Raw genomic sequence first — 20,251 nt, forward strand, 5'->3', positions numbered from 1 at the left:
TCTAAGTGGATCAAGAAACTCCACATAAAACCAGAGACACTGAAACTTATAGAGGAGAAAGTAGGGAAAAACCTCGAAGACATGGGCACATGGGAAATTTTCCTGAATTGAACAGCAATGGTTTGTGCTGTAAAATCAAGAATTGACAAATGGGATCTCATGAAACTGCAAACTTCTGTAAGGCAAAAGATATCGTCAATAAGACAAAAAGGCCACCAACAGATTGGGAAAGGATCTTTACCTATCCTAAATCAGATAGGGGACTAATATCCAATATATATAAAGAACTCAAGAAGGTGGACTCCAGAAAATCAAATAACCCCATTAAAACATGGGGCTCAGAGCTAAACAAAGAATTCTCACCTGAGGAATAGCGAATGGCTGAGAAGCACCTGAAAAAATATTAGGTATCCTTAATCATCAGGGAAATGCAGATCAAAACAACCCTGAGATTCCATCTCACACCAGGTAGAATGGCTAAGATCAAAAATTCAGGTGACAGCAGATGCTGGTGAGGATGTGAAGAAAGTGGAACACTCCTCCATTGTTGGTGGGATTGCAAGCTTTTACAACCACTCTGGAAATCAGTCTGGCAGTTGCTCAGAAAATTGGACTTGGTACTACCGGAGGATCCCGCAATACCGCTTCTGGGCCTATATCCAGAAGATGTTCCAACTAGTAAGAAAGACACATGCTCCACTATGTTCATGGTAGCCTTATTTATAATAGCCAGAAGCTGGAAAGAACCCAGATGCCCCTCAACAGAGGAATGGATACAGAAAATGTGGTACATTTACACAATGGAGTACTACTCAGCTATTAAAAAGAATGAATTTATGAAAATCCTAGGCAAATGGATGGACCTGGGGGGCATCATCCTGAGTGAGGTAACCCAATCACAAAGGAACTCACACAATATGTACTCACTGATAAGTGGATATTAGCCCAGAAACTTAGGATACCCAAGATATAAGATACAATTTGCTAAACTCATGAAACTCAAGAAGAATGAAGACCAAAGTGTGGACACTTTGCCCCTTCTTAGAATTGGGAACAAAACACCCATGGAAGGAAGTACAAAGACAAAATTTGGAGCTGTGACGAAAGGATGGGCCATCTAGTGATTGCTCTATCCAGGGATCCACCCCATAATCAGCATCCAAACGCTGACACCATTGCATACACTAGCAAGATTTTGCTGAAAGGAACCAGATATAGCTTTCTCTTGGGAAACTATGCCGGGGCCTAGCAAACACAGAAGTGGATGCTCACAGTCAGCTATTGGATGGATCACAGGGCCCCCAATGGAGGAGCTAGAGAAAGTACCCAAGGAGCTAAAGTGATCTGCAACCCTATAGGTCGAACAACATTATGAACTAACCAGTACCCCAGAGCTCTTGACTCTAGCTGAATAAGTATCAAAAGATGGCCTAGTCAGCCATCACTGGAAAGAGAGTCACATTGGACATTCAAACTTTATATGCCCCAGTACAAGGGAATACCAGGGCCAAAAAGAGGGAGTGGGTGGGGAGGGGAGTTGGGGGGGAGGGTATGGGGGACCTTTGCAACAGCATTGGAGATGTAAATGAGGAAAATACCAATTTAAAAATATATATATATATACATAATATACATATATATATATATATACATACATATATATATATATATACATATACATAATTTAAGTCTGTAACACTGGTTTAAGGATAATGTGTAGTCCAATATAAGTCATTGTCCAAGTTAGGGTTTTACTGCTGTGAACAGACACCATGGCCAAGACAAGCCTTATAAAACCAACATTTAATTTGGGCTAGTTTGCAGTTTCAGAGGTTCAGTCCATCATCATCAAGGTGGGAACATGGCAGCATCCACGCTGTCATGGCGCAGGCAGAGCTGAGAGTTCTATGTCTTCATCCAAAGGCTGCTAGTGGAAGACTGACTTCCAGGCAACTAGGGTGAGGATCTTATGCCCACACCCACAGTGACACACCCATTCCAAAGAGGTCATACCTATTCCAACAAGGCCACTCCTCCAGATGTTGACACTCCCTGGTCCAAGGATATACAAACCATCACAGTCACCATGTTTATAGGATATAAGCCTCAAACTTGGGGCTAATTAACTCATGGAAAACTGATGGTCATCTATCTGCCCCTCACTTCCCTGGAGCAGCAGTCATCCACAGAGCAGGGTACCCAGACAGCCCAGCAATGAGATGTGGTAGTGTGGCCATGGGCCTAACAACTGCCCATGGGCCTGTGAGGACTCTGTCTTCTGCCTCTGAAAATATCATGTGTTAGTTTGGCTGCTTTAATAGCCACATACAGTGAAGGCCATTAACAGCTAAAAGCTAACCAGCAAGGAGGGGCTATAGGGTCAAGAACTTGAATGAGGTGGACAGCCCTGCAACTGGCCTGTCCTCTGTCACCTTTAAGCAAGTTCTCCAACTCCATGCCAGGTACGACAGCACAGAGTACAGAAGGCTTTGATTCCTCAAGAAGGCACAATGAGCTACATTTTAAATTTTTATTTAGGAAACAACTGTAGAACTATCTTCTACTCAACCCCAAATAGGAAAGAGGGCTCAGAAGAGGAAAGCTAGGGGGGAGCTGGTCATGGAGGCTCTATGAAAGCAACTCTGGTGACATTAGATGAGCTCCTGCAGAACACACAGCAACATGTTATCCATAACACACCCAGTGCATTAAAAGGACTGACATTGCATGTAGTAAAGTAGGAGTTCCTGCTCTCCATCCCTCTGGGTGATGCGAGTATACACATCCCTCATGGAGTTAGGTAGGCTTGTCTGGGCTACCTCTAAAGAGAACAGTACTTAGAATATCTTGGTGGCTGCCTTCTCATGAGAATTAAATCAAAACAATTTAAAGATGACCTTGAGCTCTCCTTGTTAAGTAGGATGGGATGGCCAGGCTTTGGACCATCCCATTGCTTATGATTACAGGAGCTCCGCTTGTTGATGTCCTGGAGCTGCCTAGGGGCTGGTGCACATGGGGCTGTTTAAAGCCAGGTTACACTCACTGGGGGCCAATTTGTTCCCTTTGTAGTGGTGCTGTCTCTTCCAGCAGTTTGGACATAAAGAACTCCTGGGACCACATTTAGATTTCTGAAAGCAAATATGTCAATAGTTTCACCTAGAAAGACCCAAAGTTACATGAGCTAGACTCACTTTTTGAGCTGCAGAAGGATAGGCATCAGATCTGGACCGCAGCCACTCATGAAAAGTAGAAAGGCGATCCCACATCCATGCATGACTGTCTTCAGAGCCCATCCTGTTGTACAATTTACTGGAGCATCCAAAGCTTGGCATTCTATGCAGCAAAATCCACTGTGTGTCACTCCAATAGCTTGCCAACCTGAATCACTTTCATTGAGTTGGTTTGTTGTACTACATGGACCAAATCCTGGGCTTCCTCCCTCAAGATCCCTATCCAGGGAAGCCTTGCTTCTCCCTCTGGGTCTAGCCTCCACTCAGCACCAGATACTCTCTGTGATTGTAGTTGTGTTCTTTTTGTGTTTGACTTCCTTTTATTGAGACACAGTCTTACTGTGATGTTCAAGTCCTGGGATTATTGTTGTGCCCCATGGTTCCTGATTTATCCATAAGTTAGTATTTGCTTGAAGCTAAAATAAATTAACAAAGACATCACAAGAGTTTGCAGTCTATCTTCTAATACCCTGAATACTAGTCCATAGATGTTAAGGCTTTAGGTATGCCACATATCAATCAGGCCTGGCATGCTGGTTTGAATAAGAATAGCGTGATAGTCCTAGATATTTGAGTGCTTAGTCACCTGAGAGTGGCACTATATAAGGAGGACAAGAAGGCGTGGCTTTGTTGATGGAAGTGTCTCACAGGAGTGGACTTAGGGGTTAAAAAGTCTCCCTCTCCCTCTCCCTCTCCCTCTCCCTCTCCCTCTCCCTCTCCCTCTCCCTCTCCCTCTCCCTCTCCCTCTCCCTCTCCCTCTCCCTTTCCTTCTCCCTCTCCCTCTCCCTTTCCCTCTTCTTCTCCCTCTCCCTCTCTCAGTAACAATGTAACTCTCAGCTACCACTGCAATGCCATGTGTGCTGCCATGTTTCCACCATGCTCTCTGTCATGATGATAATGGACTAACCTCTGAAACTGTCAACAAGTCCATAATTAAATGTTTTCCTTTATAAGAATTGCCTTGGTCATGTTTTTTATTCACAGCAATAGACACCCTAACTTTGTCACCTAGAACTGGAAACCTAAGCAACTTCTTGGGACTAGTGATATTATGGATCATAGAAAAGACGGTATTACTGCCACCTTGCTAATTCTCTACTACATTCAAATTCTTATCCTTATACCAAGAGTTAAGTGTGACTATGACCCCCTCATCAAAGAAACTTCTCCTTTTACAGCATATGAAGACCACCACAGAAAACCACAACTGGACACAATGCAGATGTCAGTGTACTGTGGATAGCACAGCCCCAATAGCTACATGTGCATAACTGCTCCTGAGTCTATGGCTCAGTGAACATACAGGAAGAGGGAGCAGGATGATTCTATGAGCCAAAATACCAAGAAGTCTTCTGTGAATAAGCTCTCCTAGATATGGCTATATAAACAAGACCAAAACAATGTCAATATCAATGGATATGTAAGTATAACTAGATAAATTTTTAAGTATTCCATGCCTAGACAAAGAACTATAAGCAACTGATAACTGCTGGGAGGAGAATTAGCCTCACTCAGGATGTGTCTTCTTATTGGTTGCCTGATGCAAAGTGGTCAGCCTTGAAACCATACACACAGAAAATAAAAATGGAATCAGCATTCTATGTGTGGATGTGTGTGTGTGTGTACATGTGTGCATACATAACAAATATATTCAAATTAAAGTTGATTAACTTGAAATAGAGGGCATGGAAGGTGTCAAGTGAGGATATCTAGGCATGGCTGGATGGTAGAAGAAGCAAGGTACTTTTTTCAATTAAAAACATCTAAAAAAAAAAAAACCAGTAAACGAATCCATAAGTAAATCTATCGATATGTAAGTGACTGTACCTGCTAAGCCAGCACATAGATGCTGAAGGTGAAGTGTGGGCAGTGCACATGAGGGTGATTTCTACAAAATGCTTCAGCACTGTTGTATGCTTGAATCTCCACAATCAAAATTGTAGGGGAAAAGTCAACAAAAATTCTAATACATTTGAAAAGCTTAAAGTAAAGATCAACAGCCCAAGAGTCAGGAAATTATCTTAGTGGGATTTTAAAAATATTTAGAACTGAATGATAACATAATGCTGCCTATTAGAACATGCAGGATTCTGTGAAAATAGTTCAGTGTGCAGCTCATTGCTTAGACACTATTATGAAAAGTAACTGCTAAAAGTAAGTGAATAGGCTGAAATTTTCATTAAAATTTTAATTAAATTGAATTTTAATTCAAAATGAATCGAAAGTTTTTTTTTTCCTGTTTCTATATGAAGCTGGAAAATTGTCCTTTTGATTTCTGTGAAGAATTGCTTTGGAATTTTAATGGGGATTATATCAAATCTGAAGATTGCTTTTCCTGAGAAGGAAATTCTCACTATATTAATACTGTGAAGCCACAATTACTCTGATACCTAAACCACACAAGCAACCAATAAAGATAGAGAACTTCAAACCAATTTCACTTATAAACATTTTTTCATTTTTATTGGTTATTTTATTTATTTACAATTCAAATGTTATCCTCCTTCCCAGTTTCCCCTCCACAATCCCCTTATCTCCCTGCCTCTGTGAGGGAGCTCCCCACTCACCCATCCACTCCTGCCCCAGTGCCCCAGCATTCCCCTGCCCTGGGTCATTGGGTTTCCATAGGACCAAGGGGCTTCCCTCCCAGTGATGCCTACTAGGGCAATCCTCTACTACATATCCAACTGGAACCATGCCCCCCCCCCATATGTACTCTTTGGCTGTGTTCCACTGTATTTATAGCAGCCTTATTTATAATAGCCAGAGCTAGAAAAAAACCCAGATGTACCTCAACAGAGGAATGGATACAGAAAATGTGATACATTTACATAAAGGAGTACTACTCAGCTATTAAAAACAATGACTTTATGAAATTTGTAGAGAAATGGATGGAACTAGAAAATATCATTCTGAGTGAGTTAACTCAGTCACAAAAGAACACACATCATATGTACTCACTGATAAGTGAATATTAGCAAAAAGAAGCTTGGAATACCCATTATACAACTCACAGATCATATGAAACCCAAGAAGAAAGAAGATCACACTAAAATGTGGATGCTACAGTCCTACTCACTAGAGAGAAGAAAATAATCTCTGGAAAGTAGAGGGAGAGAGGGATCTAGGAGGGAGAGGGGGGGTGGAAGGAAAAGGGGGGCAGTTCAGATATGGGAGGAGATGGGGGAGAAGTACAAGGGTTCAGGAATTTGAAAGTAGGTGTGTAGCAGATGGGGAGGTGGAACTGGAGGTAGAAACTAGAAAGTCCCAGATGCCAGAGACCCAAGAGGTCCTTAGGACGCAACAGGGAACAACCCAGATGTCCCTCAAAAGAAGAATGGGATACAGAAAATGTGGTACATTTACACAATGGAATACTACTCAGCTATTAAAAATGATGATTTCACGAATTTTGCAGGCAAATGGATGGAACTAGAAAATATCCATTCAAAAGGACACGAATGGTATGTACTCATTGATAAATGGATATTAGCCCAAAAGCTAGAATACCCATGATAAACTCACAGATCATGTGAAGCTTAGCAGGAAGGAAGGCCAAAGTGTCAATGCTTTAATCCTACTTAGAAGGGGGAACAAAATTATCATAGGAGGCAGAGGGAGGGAGGGTTTGGGTGGGAGAGGGGAGGAGGAGGGAAAGGGGGTGAGGTTCAGGTATGAGAAGAGACAAGAGAGAAGTCCAGAGGGCCAGGAGAATTGGGAGGGGGGAACGGGAGCAGGAAACACTAGAAAGTCCCAGACACCAGGGATGAGAGAGGCTCCCAGGACCCAATAGAGATGATATTAGCTGAAATACCCAAGAGAGAAGAGATAGAACCTGAGGAGAACAACCCAGTAAATAAGCATTGCCTCCAGTTGAGGGAAGGGCCACTCAGACATCTCAAAAGTTTTACCCCACAATTGTTCCTTTCTAAAGGAAATGCAGGGATACAAAATGGAGCAAAGACTGAAGGAAAGGCCATCCAGAGACTGTCCAACCAGCAATCCATCCCATCTGCAGACACCAAACCCTGATACTACTGCTGATGCCAAGAACTGCTTTTAGACAGGATCCCAATAGGGCTGACTTCTGAAAATCTCTGCCAGAACCTGACTAATACAAGATGCAGACACAGCCAACCATTGGACTAAGCCTGGGCACCATAATGGAAGAGATAGGGAATGACTGAAGGAGCTGAAGGAGATTGCAACCCCATAGGAAGAACAACAATATCAACTCCCTGCACCCCTCAGAGCTCCCAGGGACTAAACCACCAACTGTACATGGATGGGTCTGTGGTTCCTGCTGCATATATAACAGAGGATTGCATAATCTGGCATCAATGGGAGAGGAGGCCCTTGGTCCTGTGGAGGCTTGTTGCCCCAATGAAGGGGGATGCTAGAGGGCTGATGTGAGAGTGGGTATGTGGGTGGGGGAGTATCCTCTTAAGAGACAAAGGGGAGGGAGGATGGAAGGGAGTTTGCAGAGGGGAGACTGGGAAGGGGGACAATATTTGAGATGTAAATAAAATCATCAACAAAAACTAATAGTGTTTTCTAGAAATAAAATAATTTAAAGCATAAAAAACATTATCTTTGTCTAGTCTCTTCATTCTTGTAACTTATCTTCAACTTCTGAAACTCTGCCTTTCATGTCTTGTATTCTATTGATGAGGCTTACTTCTGAGAATTTTGTTTTGTTTTGTTTTACTTTCTAAACTTTTGTTTCCTGATTTATTTCAGTTTGGCTTTCCTTAGTGTAGTATCTATCTATCTATCTATCTATCTATCTATCTATCTATCTATCTATCTATTTATGTATTTGGACAAATTGCCATTATATTCACTCCACTGTTGTGTTTTCATATTTCATTAAGGAACTTGTCATATCCTATTTAAGGTCCTTCAACATATTCATAATTGTTGTTTGAAGTCCCTTTTATGCTTCAGCTACAATGCATGTCTTCAGGTCCTGGAGTTGGGTTACTGGGTTCTGGTAAAGGCACACTGTCTTGACATTTAGTATTTGTGCTTTTGTGCTGGTGTCTAGGTGTCTGGAATGGGACGACTAAAGTGATCGCAGTGGTTGCAGTCTTGTCTGAGTTGGGTGGGTCTTCTGTTCCTTGACTTCTGTGCACTCTGGATATTAGGTAAGTGTGTTGGCAGAGTGCTTATGCCGGCCACTGGATGGCAGAGAGGGATAGAAGTGGGTGAAGAGGAAAAGGCAGAATGGGAGAAACTTCTGAGCTAAGTGGATCCTCTTCACACCTAGGATTACAGGGAATTGTAGGTATGGTAGAAAGAGGGGGATCCTGCAAGTACTGAAAACCAAAGAATTATCTGGGAAGACAGAGATGAAAATATTAGGGGACCCTGGCTCTGAATCAAGATTTGGCATCTCCAGTAAATGCAGCTGAAGTGGAAGGAGTGGGGCTCATAAGTGGGTTGTTCCTGGGTTTGGGTGAGAATGGAAAGATCAAATGGTGGACAGAAAGAATAGTGTGATTTGCCCACTGGAGTCCCTGTCAGGCATGGCCACTGAAGGTCTGGGTAGAAAGCATTTCTGGGCACTAGGAGTTGACAGAAACGAATGGGGTTGTATTAAATGAGGAGGAGGGGAATGAGAGGGTCTATAGAAGGACCAGCTGGGTCCACTCTGAGGTTTGGCAGAGATCCCCAAGATTAGATGTGTAATTAGAGGACAGGACCCTTCACCCTGGCTGATACAGAGCTGAGGATGAGAATGGAGCGTCTGTAATGGGGGTCAGGAAGAGGAGTGAGAATCACCTATCTCAGTCCCAGCCTGGCGTGGCTCCCAAGGGTTCCAGGTAGAGGGCGTTTATAGGTGTCTGCGGCTGACACAGGGCTGGGCAGAAGATGGATGAACAGTGGGAGAACCTTCTAGGAGTGTTTTCAGCTCCTCTGTACATCTAGAATTCTCTCAAAACATTGTCCCCATCCACAAGCATTTAAAACAATGATAACGATTTTGTGACACCCAACAGGAGGAACAACATATGAAATAAAAAGGGAAGCACGGTCCTAAAAGGGGTGTGTGTGTGTGTGTGTGTGTGTGTGTGTGTGTGTGTTACAAATATGAATGAATATAGACCATAAAACTAAAGTAAAACTACTTACAAAGCTTCTAAATTTGAAATAAAAATAAGACTTTTCCTAAACCTTGGGTGCCATTTCCAAGTACATTGTGTTTATGTATCCAGTGGAACTGAAGACATGAAACATTTCAAAACCTTTGTCTTGGGAAGTAAGAGTGAAAATAATGGAAAAGTGAGTCCATTGTGGGCACATGGCTGGCACCTTTTTTTTTTTTCCATAACAACAGTTGGATGAGTGTGCAACACCCCAGAGCACCTGAGGTGCTCAGAACAGAACAGCCTGGGATCTTGGACTCCTGCCTGCTCCAGCTCACAGTGTAACTCAACCTGTCTGCCAAGGTCAGGATACAATGAGTAGGGGGTTCCTTTCCCACACAAACTTTGTCATCACAGCCTCAGATGCAGGCAGTGATGGCCCCTGATGTTGGAGAAACCTGAGATCCTTTTCTGGAGAACTTTAGCCAGTGAACACCTGCCCCTGCGCCCTCCCCTGCTGTATTTTCAACACTGACTTGAGTGAGAAGTGAGTTCCAGCTGGGAAAGCATCTGAGTTTCCTGCCACAGCAAGCAGGAGCAGTGCCCTCCCCATCTGCCCTTGGGACCAGGCCCCTCTCCACCTTCACTTTCCACTCCACAAATAGTTGCAAGGCTACCTTGGCCAAAGCCCTGAGGCAGGCCTCCCATGGGGCCATGGCTGCCTTGGGTTGCATCATACAGCCAAAGCTATCTAGACTTAAGCCAGGGTTACCTGAAGCAAACAGACACCTCTGCACTCCTCAGGACCAAGGCATCCCTGAAGCCCAAATGGTGTGGTGAGGACATGACCTAGCTGCCCCTCCTTTGTAGGGTTCAGATGCATCTCCAGGCAGGAGTTGCCAACCCTACGTCAAAGTCCTGGGGACTCCAGTGGAAAAGATCTTTAGTTTCAAAAAAACTTAATGTGTATTGCTGCTTACGTTGGCTATGTCTCTTCTTTCCTGTCAGCTGTTCAATCAGAAGATTCATTTACAGAGTCTTGAGTGGGTGGGTGGGGGGTTAGGACTACAGGCTCTCTGGTTTCAAAAGAACAAAGATGTGTTTCTGTGTATGTTTCTGATATTCACAAAGAAGGATCAATAGATCTAAGAGCTATCAGAGAGAAGTGAGGTAAAGGGCTGGAGGGAAGGAGTAACAGGTAATAGTGCAATCACAGATGCTTCTCTCTTCTCTCCTCTCCTCTCCTCTCCTCTCCTCTCCTCTCCTCTCCTCTCCTCTCCTCTCCTCTCCTCTTCCCCTCCCCTCCCCTTCCCTCCCCTCTTCTCCCTTCTCAGGTTCCTTTGCATATACTTTGCTGGACACTCAGGCACATGTTTTTGGACATACAGGTAGGTTTCATACCCATGTGACTCTTCCAGACTTTCTCATATGGAGATAGTTTCTTCCCATACAGATTTCATCTTTCTTACACACAGCTACACAAAGACGTGGCAGAAATGTGCTAGTTGTAATTTGGGAATAAGTTTCAATCTTTCAAACAGAAAGTAGAGAACCGATGTGGGGGTTGTGTGGGTATAATTAGCGGCAGTTCCTTCACCAAGCTCCTTAGCCTCTGTGGAGCACCTGTTGCCATGGACAGTTCTTCTTCATCCTAGTGGGGACAGCCTAATGAGGTCATGTCCCTTTCCCCAGGATGTGGGATTGTCCGCAACCTCATTCTCTTCTTCTCCTGACAGGCTTCGTAGACAGAACAGGTAGCAATCTGCTCCTGGCCCCTCTGCATAGGCAATTATTGGAGGTAAGTTTGGGGCAGGGAAGCACAGTCTCATTCTGTTTGACACAGAGGTTCATCTCTCAGATACATGAATCCAGACTCAGGGGCATCCTCAATCGTTGCTGGCCTCAAAGACTCGTAAGGAGAGGGATGTATGGAGTTGGGTGGACCTTAGTGGATAGAAAAAAATAGAGAAGTTCAGGTCAAACTGCATTTGATTAATTAACAAGTATTTAGAATCATAATTTTCTAGGGAGTGCTTTAGACTTGTTTTTGTAAGGGTGCTTTCGTTTGTCTCGGCTTCCTGTATTTCGTCTGTGAAACCCAGCACTGGGTCTGTAATTCTTGGTATTCTCAGACAGCATGTGCACATCCCGGTGACTATCTAGTGACTAGTAAAACTCTTCGTGAAACAGAGGGGATACTGGTCACGTGAAGCCTGATCTGAGGCCATTTGGAAGCAAAGAATGAAGGCCAACCCCAGGAAAATGTTCTGAGGCCTGCTGGCTTAATCTATACCATTATTAATTACATTGAGCTTGGTTTGCTGGATGGAAGGTAGAAAACAGAGCCAGCACAGCATAGTCACCCACACCCCTCTCCCTGAAACCCCCTCTGGAGCACTGTGGGATGGAGTAATGGAGGTGGTTCATAGTGTGTTTGGAGTTTCAGTAAATATGTGTCCAGGACTATTTTCTGTTTTAGAATGTGCTTTTCTAGAAATATGTAAATGCTTTATTCAGGAACCTGGATATGTAAATGTCTTTTCATGCTGCATTGAAAGCTAGATGAGAGGGGCCTGATCATACTTCATGTGGCACTTTCCATTGGCAGGTCTTGCTCCCTGTCACCATTAGCTTAGCCTTAGTTTCTTGTTCATAAATCACACTCATGGACTTATCCTTTACTGGGCCTCAATTGGCAGAGTTTGGTAGTGGGAAGTGACAAATGACCAGTGTACACATGGTCTAGATGAGCTCAGTCATGGTGACTGCAGCTCTCTCTCCTAGCAACAGAAGGATGCTTTCTTAACACTTGCGTGCTTGTGTATTTCAGATACATCCGGGACAGGAGCAGGCAATGTGATGTCTTACAAGGCTTGTTTGATTTGTTTGGGTGGCACTCTGAGGAACCATGCAGGAGCTGGGGTTGAGACCAGCTGAGTTTCTATGGCTCAAAGTGTTGAGAGACACCCTAGCGACCCTCTAGAGACCCAAATTTTCTACACAGGTATGTGAGTCTTGATTGTTATCCTCTAGCTTCACGTGCTAGTGGAATCAAGTTCCAAGACAGGAAGTTCTGGGTCCATTGCTTTCATCTGGATGAGAAGCCACGTTGTCATAAAGACCACACTTGGTTCTGTCTCCAGAGAGGCATTCTATTAATGCTCTGTGTGTGATTTCCTCACTCTAGGACAGCAGCCAGCACCAGGGTAATCCATTCTCACTGCCCCTTTCTTAGCCATTTCATGATTTTTCATGTTTCCCCATGATCCACAAGACAGTCTCCAATAACTATGCCCTGGTTGACTCACACAAACATGGCTATCTTTCCCATGAACTGTAGTGTGTATAAAGCAATTTGCTCACAATCCTTCATTCAGGGTCCACCCATGTTCACAGACTGAATCTGTATAGGGTGTATCTTTGACCTGCTATTTACTTTAGTCTGTGAGCCGTGAGAATAAAATTAAATCAATTTTTTCTTACCAGAACAAGTTCCTGGTTACATATAATTGATGGTTACCTATGCTTTAAAATGACTTTGATTCATCACAATAACGATCACGACTTGTACCAGAGGGCCAAGGTGCAAGTCTCATCCTTAGCCTAGACAGTGCTTCCCATGGCTCCAGTAAACCAGTCAGTTGTGACCATGTTCATCCTGCAAAGGTTTGTTGATGACCCCAGGGTCCAGGATGTTCTCTTCTGCCTCTTCTTTGCCTTGTTCGTGGCAGCCATAGCTGGCAATGGCCTGATCATCGCGACCATTCACAGCAGTCCCAACCTCCACACTCCCATGTACTTCTTCCTAGTCAACCTTGCCCTGATGGATGTGATCTGCACTGTGACTGTCTTGCCTAAAGTTCTGCAGAGCCTGGTGGCAGAGAACAGCATATCTTATGGGGGATGCCTCACACAGATGTTCGTCTTCTCCTGGGTCCTGGGCTCTGAGCTTCTGCTTTTCTCTGCCATGGCCTATGACCGCTACCTTGCAATCTGTCGGCCACTGCACTATGGCACCCTCATGAGTGGCAGGGTCTGTGTGGCCCTTGCAACCTTTGTGTGGTTCACTGGAGCTTTCAATTCATTGGTGCTCACTTGTCTGATGTTGCCATTGTCTTTCTGTGGTCCCAATCTCATCACACACTTCTTCTGTGAGATCCCTTCTGTGTTGATACTGTCCTGTAGTCCCACCTTTATCAATGACATCATGACTGTCATTGCAGACATGTTCCTGACAGGCCTGAACTTTTTATTGACAATGACATCCTATGGCTTCATCATTTCCAGCATCCTGCGCATCCGCTCAGCTGAGGGCAAGAAGCGTGCCTTCTCTACCTGCTCTGCCCACCTGGTTGTGGTCACACTTTATTATTCCACAGTTCTTTATACTTATGTCCGGCCAGCCCTAGGAACTGCTGGGTTCCTGGACAAACTCATTGCTGTTCTGTATACCACTGTGACCCCATCTCTGAACCCCCTTATCTATACTCTGAGAAACAAGGAATTCAAAACATCCTTTAAAAAACTCATTTCCCTCTTGAGAACTTTGAGCTTGGAGATGAACTCTAAAAGCAATGGGTAATGAGCTAAAAAAGTCAACCAAGTTCTGCAATGTTATAGCCTGGCTTAATTCTCCAAAGTTTGTAGTGTCTATGTCATACTATCTACAAGATAATAACAGAGTTCTTCTCTTTTGAATGTTTTAGATAGCTTTGCTAATTTCTACTTCATACTTGGAAATGTGTGCTTATAAGTTCAGTACTATTAAATGTTAAGATATTTCTTTTTTGGTCTTGGGAAGATTCTATGCCCCAGTATAGGCGAATGCCGGGGCCAGGAAGCAGGAGTGGGTGGGTTGGGGATCAGGGGTGGGGGGAGGGGATAGGTGATTTTTGGAGAGGAAACTAGGAAAGGGGATAACATTTGAAATGTAAATAAAGAAGATATCTAATAAAAAAGATATTTCTATGACTAAACATATCAAATCTTGTCAAATATTGAGTGAAATCCTTTTTGTGATCCTATTTCAAATTTCCTGATCTTCTGTGTCTTTGGCCACAAGTAAATGGTTAAAGAGATGAAGAAACATGACTAACCCCCCCCCCCGCACCCCCTCAACACACTCTTGTTCTGGACATGTTTCTGGCCTGACTTGAGCATTTTCATCTCATTGTTTTTCCTGTTGCTTGGTTTATCAAATAATTTGAGGGAAGGAGAGTCCTATAGAGAACATGTGTTAGGGGATGTTTCTGGGGGCATCTGATCCCTATCAAAATGTCTCTTATCCCAACATTCATAATTGTCAGATCAGAATCAGACATTGGTCTAGTGGCTTCTTCTCAGACCCCATGTCATTTTAAAGGTTTGCAAATTCATGAGTCTAATTTTTCCTCATCGTTCTCCTGCCTGGATGAGTTTTGTGTGGCATGACCATCCTTCAAGGTTTACTATTATTTAACACTTCATGTTGTATGTAATGTTAACCTGACATGAGTTCTATTCTCCTGTGACAAGAACTCAGAAATAAAAAGGTTATCAAAGCATTCATGTTGGTGTGATCATATATACTTTGACTATTTCATACATGGTGGTGTTTTTCTGTATGTTACTTAGAGTCACGTGACTAATACAGATGCCATGTCAAAAAAAACATAATTAGCAAATGAGGTAAATAGAATGGAGAAAATTAGTTTTTGGCTCCAGACAACCAGCCACCTTCGGGGCCAGAGGACAGGTGTCCACCCAGCCTGGAAGGCTTCTGCCTCAGGTTCCACGGGAGCCACCTTTGTTCCGGGACTCCACGGCGGGCAGTCTGCAGGTGAGAGTGTGGACTACAGAGGCTAGCAGCTTCTGGGACAGGCAAGAGCCACAGAGCTTCTGGGGCAGCGCCGTTTTCGGGCTCCAGACATCCGTCCACCTTCCTGGCCAGAGGACAGGTCTCCACCCAGCCTGGGAGGCTTCTGCCTCAGGTTCAGTGGAAGCCATCTTGGTCTCAGGACTCCGCAGAAAGTAGTCCACACAGGTGACAGTGTGTGCTACTGAAACAACGGCTTCTGTGACAGGCCAAAGCAACACAGCTTCTCAGAAAGATCCTGTTTTGGGCCTTCATCTTCGGCCAGGAGGAGGTCCAAATGCCAGATAACTGTGCACCTTCCCTGAAAGAGGAGAGCATGCCTGCAGAGACTGCTCTGACCACTGAAACTCAGAGGAGAGAGCTAGTCTCCCAGGTCTGCTGATAGAGGGTAACAAAATCACCAGAGGAACAATCTCTAAACAGAGAAAACTATAACAACTAACGCCAGAGATTACCAGATGGCGAAAGGTAAACGAAAGAATCTTACTAACAGAAACCAGGACTACTCACCATCATCAGAACCCAGCACTCCCACATCGCCCAGTCCAGGGCACCCCAACACACCCGAAAAGCTAGACCTGGATTTAAAAGCATATCTCATGATGATGGTAGAGGACATCAAGAAGGACTTTAATAACTCACTTAAAGAAATACAGGAGAACACTGCTAAAGAGTTACAAGTCCTTAAAGAAAAACAGGAAAACACAACCAAACAGGTAGAAGTCCTTATACAAAAACAGGGAAACACATCCAAACAGGTGATGGAAATGAAGAAAACCATACTAGACCTAAAAGGGAAGTAGACACAATAAAGAAAACCCAAAGTGAGGCAACGCTGGAGATAGAAACCCTAGGAAAGAAATCTGGAACCTTAGACGTGAGTATCAGCAACACAATACAAGAGATGAAAGAGAGAATCTCAGGTGCAGAAGATTCCATAGAGAACATTGGTACAACAATCAAAGTAAATGAAAAATGCAAAAAGATTCTAATTCAAAACATCCAGGAAATCCAGGACACAATGAGAAGACCAAACCTACGAATAATAGGAGTGGATGAGAATGAAGATTTTCAACTCAAAGGACCAGCAAATATCTTCAACAAAATTATAGAAGAAAACCTCCCAAACCTAAAGAAAGAGATGCCCATGAACATACAAGAAGCCTACAGAACCCCAAATAGACTGGACCAGAAAAGAAATTCCTCCCGACACATAATAATCAGAACAACAAATGCACTAAATAAAGATAGAATACTAAAAGCAGTAAGGGGAAAAGGTCAAGTAACATGTAAAGGCAAGGCTATCAGAATTACACCAGATTTTTCACCAGAGACTATGAAAGCCAGAAGAGGCTGGACAGATGTTATACAGACACTAAGAGAACACAAATTCCAGCCCAGGCTACTATACCCAGCCAAACTCTCAATTACCATAGATGGAGAAACCAAAGTATTCCACAACAAAACTAAATTCACCCATGATCTCTCCACGAATCCAGCCCTTCAAAGGATAATAACAGAAAAAAACCAATACAAGGACGGGAACCACGCCCTAGAAAAAACAAGAAGGTAATCCCTCAACAAAACTAAAAGAACACAGCCACAAGAACAGAATGCCAACTTTAACAACAAAAATAACAGGAAGCAACAATTACTTTTCCTTAATATCTCTTAATATCAATGGACCTAACTCCCCTATAAAAAGACATAGACTAACAAACTGGCTACACAAACAAGACCCAACATTTTCCTGCTTACAGGAAACTCATCTCAGAGAAAAAGATAGACACTACCTCAGAATGAAAGGCTGGAAAACAATTTTCCAAGCAAATGGTATGAAGAAACAAGCTGAAGTAGCCATTCTAATATCTAACAAAATCGACTTCCAACCCAAAATAATCAAAAAAGACAAGGAGGGGCACTTCATACTCATCAAAGGTAAAATCCTCCAAGAGGAACTCTCAATTCTGAATATCTATGCTCCAAATACAAGGGCAGCCACATTCATTAAGGAAACATTAGTAAAGCTCAAAGCACACATTGCACCTCATACAATAATAGTGGGAGACTTCAACACTCCACTTTCACCAATGGACAGATCATGGAAACAGAAACTGAACAGGGACACAGTGAAACTTACAGAAGTGATGAAACAAATGGACTTAACAGATATCTACAGAACATTTTATCCTAAAACAAAAGGATATACCTTCTTCTCAGCACCTCATGGTACCTTCTCTAAAATTGACCACATAATTGGTCACAAAACAAGCCTCAACATATACAAAAATAATGAAATTGTCCCATGCATCCTATCAGATCACCATGGACTAAGGCTGATCTTCAATAACAAAATAAATAATAGAAAGCCAACATTCACGGGGAAACTGAACAACACACTTCTCAATGATACCTCGGTCAAGGAAGGAATAAAGAAAGAAATTAAGGACTTTTTGGAGCTTAATGAAAATGAAGCCACAACATCCCCAAACTTATGGGACACAATGAAAGCATTCCTAAGAGGAAAACTCATTGCTCTGAGTGTCTCCAAAAAGAAACTAGAGAGAGCACACATTAGCAGCCTGACAACACACCTAAAAGCTCTAGGAAAAAAGGAAGCAAATTCAGCCAAGAAGAGTAGAAGGCAGGAAATAATCAAACTCAGGGGTGAAATCAAGTGGAAACAAGAAGAACTATTCAAAGAATCAAGCAATCGAGGAGCTGTTTCTTTGAGAAAATCAACAAGATAGATAAACCCTTAGCCAGACTCACTAGAGGGCCCAGGGACAACATCCTAATTAACAAAATCAGAAATGAAAAGGGAGACATAACAACAGATCCTGGAGAAATCCAAAACACCATCAGATCCTTCTACAAAAGGCTATACTCAACAAAACTGGAAAACCTGGATGAAATGGACAAGCTTCTAGACAGATACCAGGTACCAAAGTTAAATCAAGATCAGGTTAATTATCTAAACAGTCCTATATCCCCTAAAGAAATAGAAGCAGTAATTAATAGTCTCCCAGCCAAAAAAAGCCCAAGACCAGATGGGTTTAGTGCAGAGTTATATCAGACCTTCTAAGAAGATCTAATCCCAGTTCTTCACAAACTATTCCAAAAATAGAAACAGAAGGTACTCTACCCAACTCATTATATGAAGCCACAATTACTCTGATACCTAAAGCACAAAAAGACCCAACAAAGATAGAGAACTTCAGACCAATTTCCCTTATGAATATCAATGCAAAAATACTCAACAAAGTTCTTGCTAACCGAACCTAGAACACATCAAAACAATCATCCATCCTGACCAAGTAGGTTTCATCCCAGGGATGCAGGGATGGTTTAATATACAGAAATCCATCAACATAATCCATTATATAAACAAAGTCAAAGACAAAAACCACATGATCATCTCTTTAGATGCTGAGAAAGCATTTGACAAAATCCAACACCCATTCATGATAACAGTCTTGGAAAGATTAGGAATTCAAGGCCCATACCTAAACATAATAAAAGCAATCTACGGCAAACCAGTAGCCAACATCAAAGTAAATGGTGAGAAGCTGGAAGCAATCCCACTAATATCAGGGACTAGACAAGGCTGTACACTCTCTTCCTTACCTATTCAACATTGTACTTGAAGTCCTAGCCAGAGCAATTAGACAACAAAAGGAGATCAAGGGGATACAAATTGGAAAGGAAGAAGTCAAAATATCACTCTTTGCAGATGATAAGATAGTATATATAAGTGACCCTAAAAATTCCACCAGAGAACTCCTAAGCCAGATAAGCAGCTTCAATCAAGTAGCTGGATATAAAATTAACTCAAACAAGTCAATGGCCTTTCTGTACACACAGGATAAACAGGCTGAGAAAGAAATTAGGGAAACAACCCCCTTCTCAATAGTCACAAATAATATAAAATACCTTGGCATGACTCTAACTAACTAAGGAAGTGAAAGATCTGTGTGATAAGAACTTCAAGTCTCTGAGGAAAGAAATTAAAGAAGATCTCAGAAGATGAAAAGATCTCCCATGCTCATGGATTGGCAGGATCAATATAGTAAAAATGGCTATCTTGCCAAAAGCAATCTACAGATTCAATGCAATCCCCATCAAAATTCCAACTCAATTCTTCAACGAATTAGAAAAAGCAATCTGAAAATTCATCTGGAATAACAAAAAACCTAGGATAGCAAAAACTCTTCTCAAGGATAAAGAACCTCTGGAGAAATCACCATGCCTGACCTAAAGCTTTACTACAGAGCAATTGTGATAAAAACTGCATGGTACTGGTATACTGACAGAGAAGTAGACCAATGGAACAGATTTGAAGACCCAGAGATGAACCCACACACCTATGGTCACTTGATCTTTGACAAGGAAGCTATAACCATCCAGTGGAAAAAAGACAGCATTTTCAACAAATGGTGCTGGCACAACTGGCAGTTATCATGTAGAAGAATGAGAATTGGTCCATTCCTATCTCCTTGTACTAATGTCAAATCTAAGTGGATTAAGGAACTCCACATAAAACCAGAGACACTGAAACTTATAGAGGAGAAAGTAGGGAAAAGCCTCGAAGATATGGGTAAAGGGGAAAAATTCCTGAATAGAACAGCAATGGCTTGTGCTGTAAGATCGAGAATCGATAAATGGGACCTCATAAAATTGCAAAGCTTCTGCAAGGCAAAAGACACAGTCAATAAGACAAAAGACCACCAACAGATTGGGAAAGGATCTTTACCTATCCCAAATCGGATAGGGGACTAATATCCAATATATATAAATAACTCAAGAAGGTGGGCTCCAGAAAATCGAATAACCCCATTAAAAAATGGGGCTCAGAGCTGAACAAAGAATTCTTACCTGAGGAATACCGAATGGCTCAGAAGCACCTGAAAAAATGTTCAACATCCTTAATCATCAGGGAAATGCAAATCAAAACAACCCTGAGATTCCACCTCATGCCAGTCCGAATGGCTAAGATCAAAAATTCAGGTGACAGCAGATGCTGGCGAGGATGTGGAGAAAGAGGAACACTCCTCCATTGTTGGTGGGATTGCAAGCTT

General features: G+C 42.6%; 1 protein-coding gene across 1 annotated transcript; it reads left to right on the forward strand.

Annotated features, from left to right (window-relative positions):
* Nucleotides 1-12,938: 12,938 nt before the first annotated feature.
* Olfr533 (olfactory receptor 533) lies at nucleotides 12,939-13,901 on the forward strand. Its single transcript, NM_001011815.1, has one exon. The coding sequence runs from the start codon at nucleotides 12,939-12,941 to the stop codon at nucleotides 13,899-13,901; it is 963 nt and encodes a 320-aa protein (NP_001011815.1).
* The last annotated feature ends 6,350 nt before the right edge of the window (nucleotides 13,902-20,251 follow it).

Source organism: Mus musculus, chromosome 7 (assembly GCF_000001635.26).
Source record: "Mus musculus strain C57BL/6J chromosome 7, GRCm38.p6 C57BL/6J".
In the NCBI taxonomy this organism is placed as follows: domain Eukaryota; kingdom Metazoa; phylum Chordata; class Mammalia; order Rodentia; family Muridae; genus Mus; species Mus musculus.

What these genes read in the sequence shown, in the direction of transcription:
- Olfr533 (NM_001011815.1), top strand. Translation starts at nt 12,939, where the DNA reads ATGGCTCCAGTAAACCAGTCAGTTGTGACCATGTTCATCCTGCAAAGG.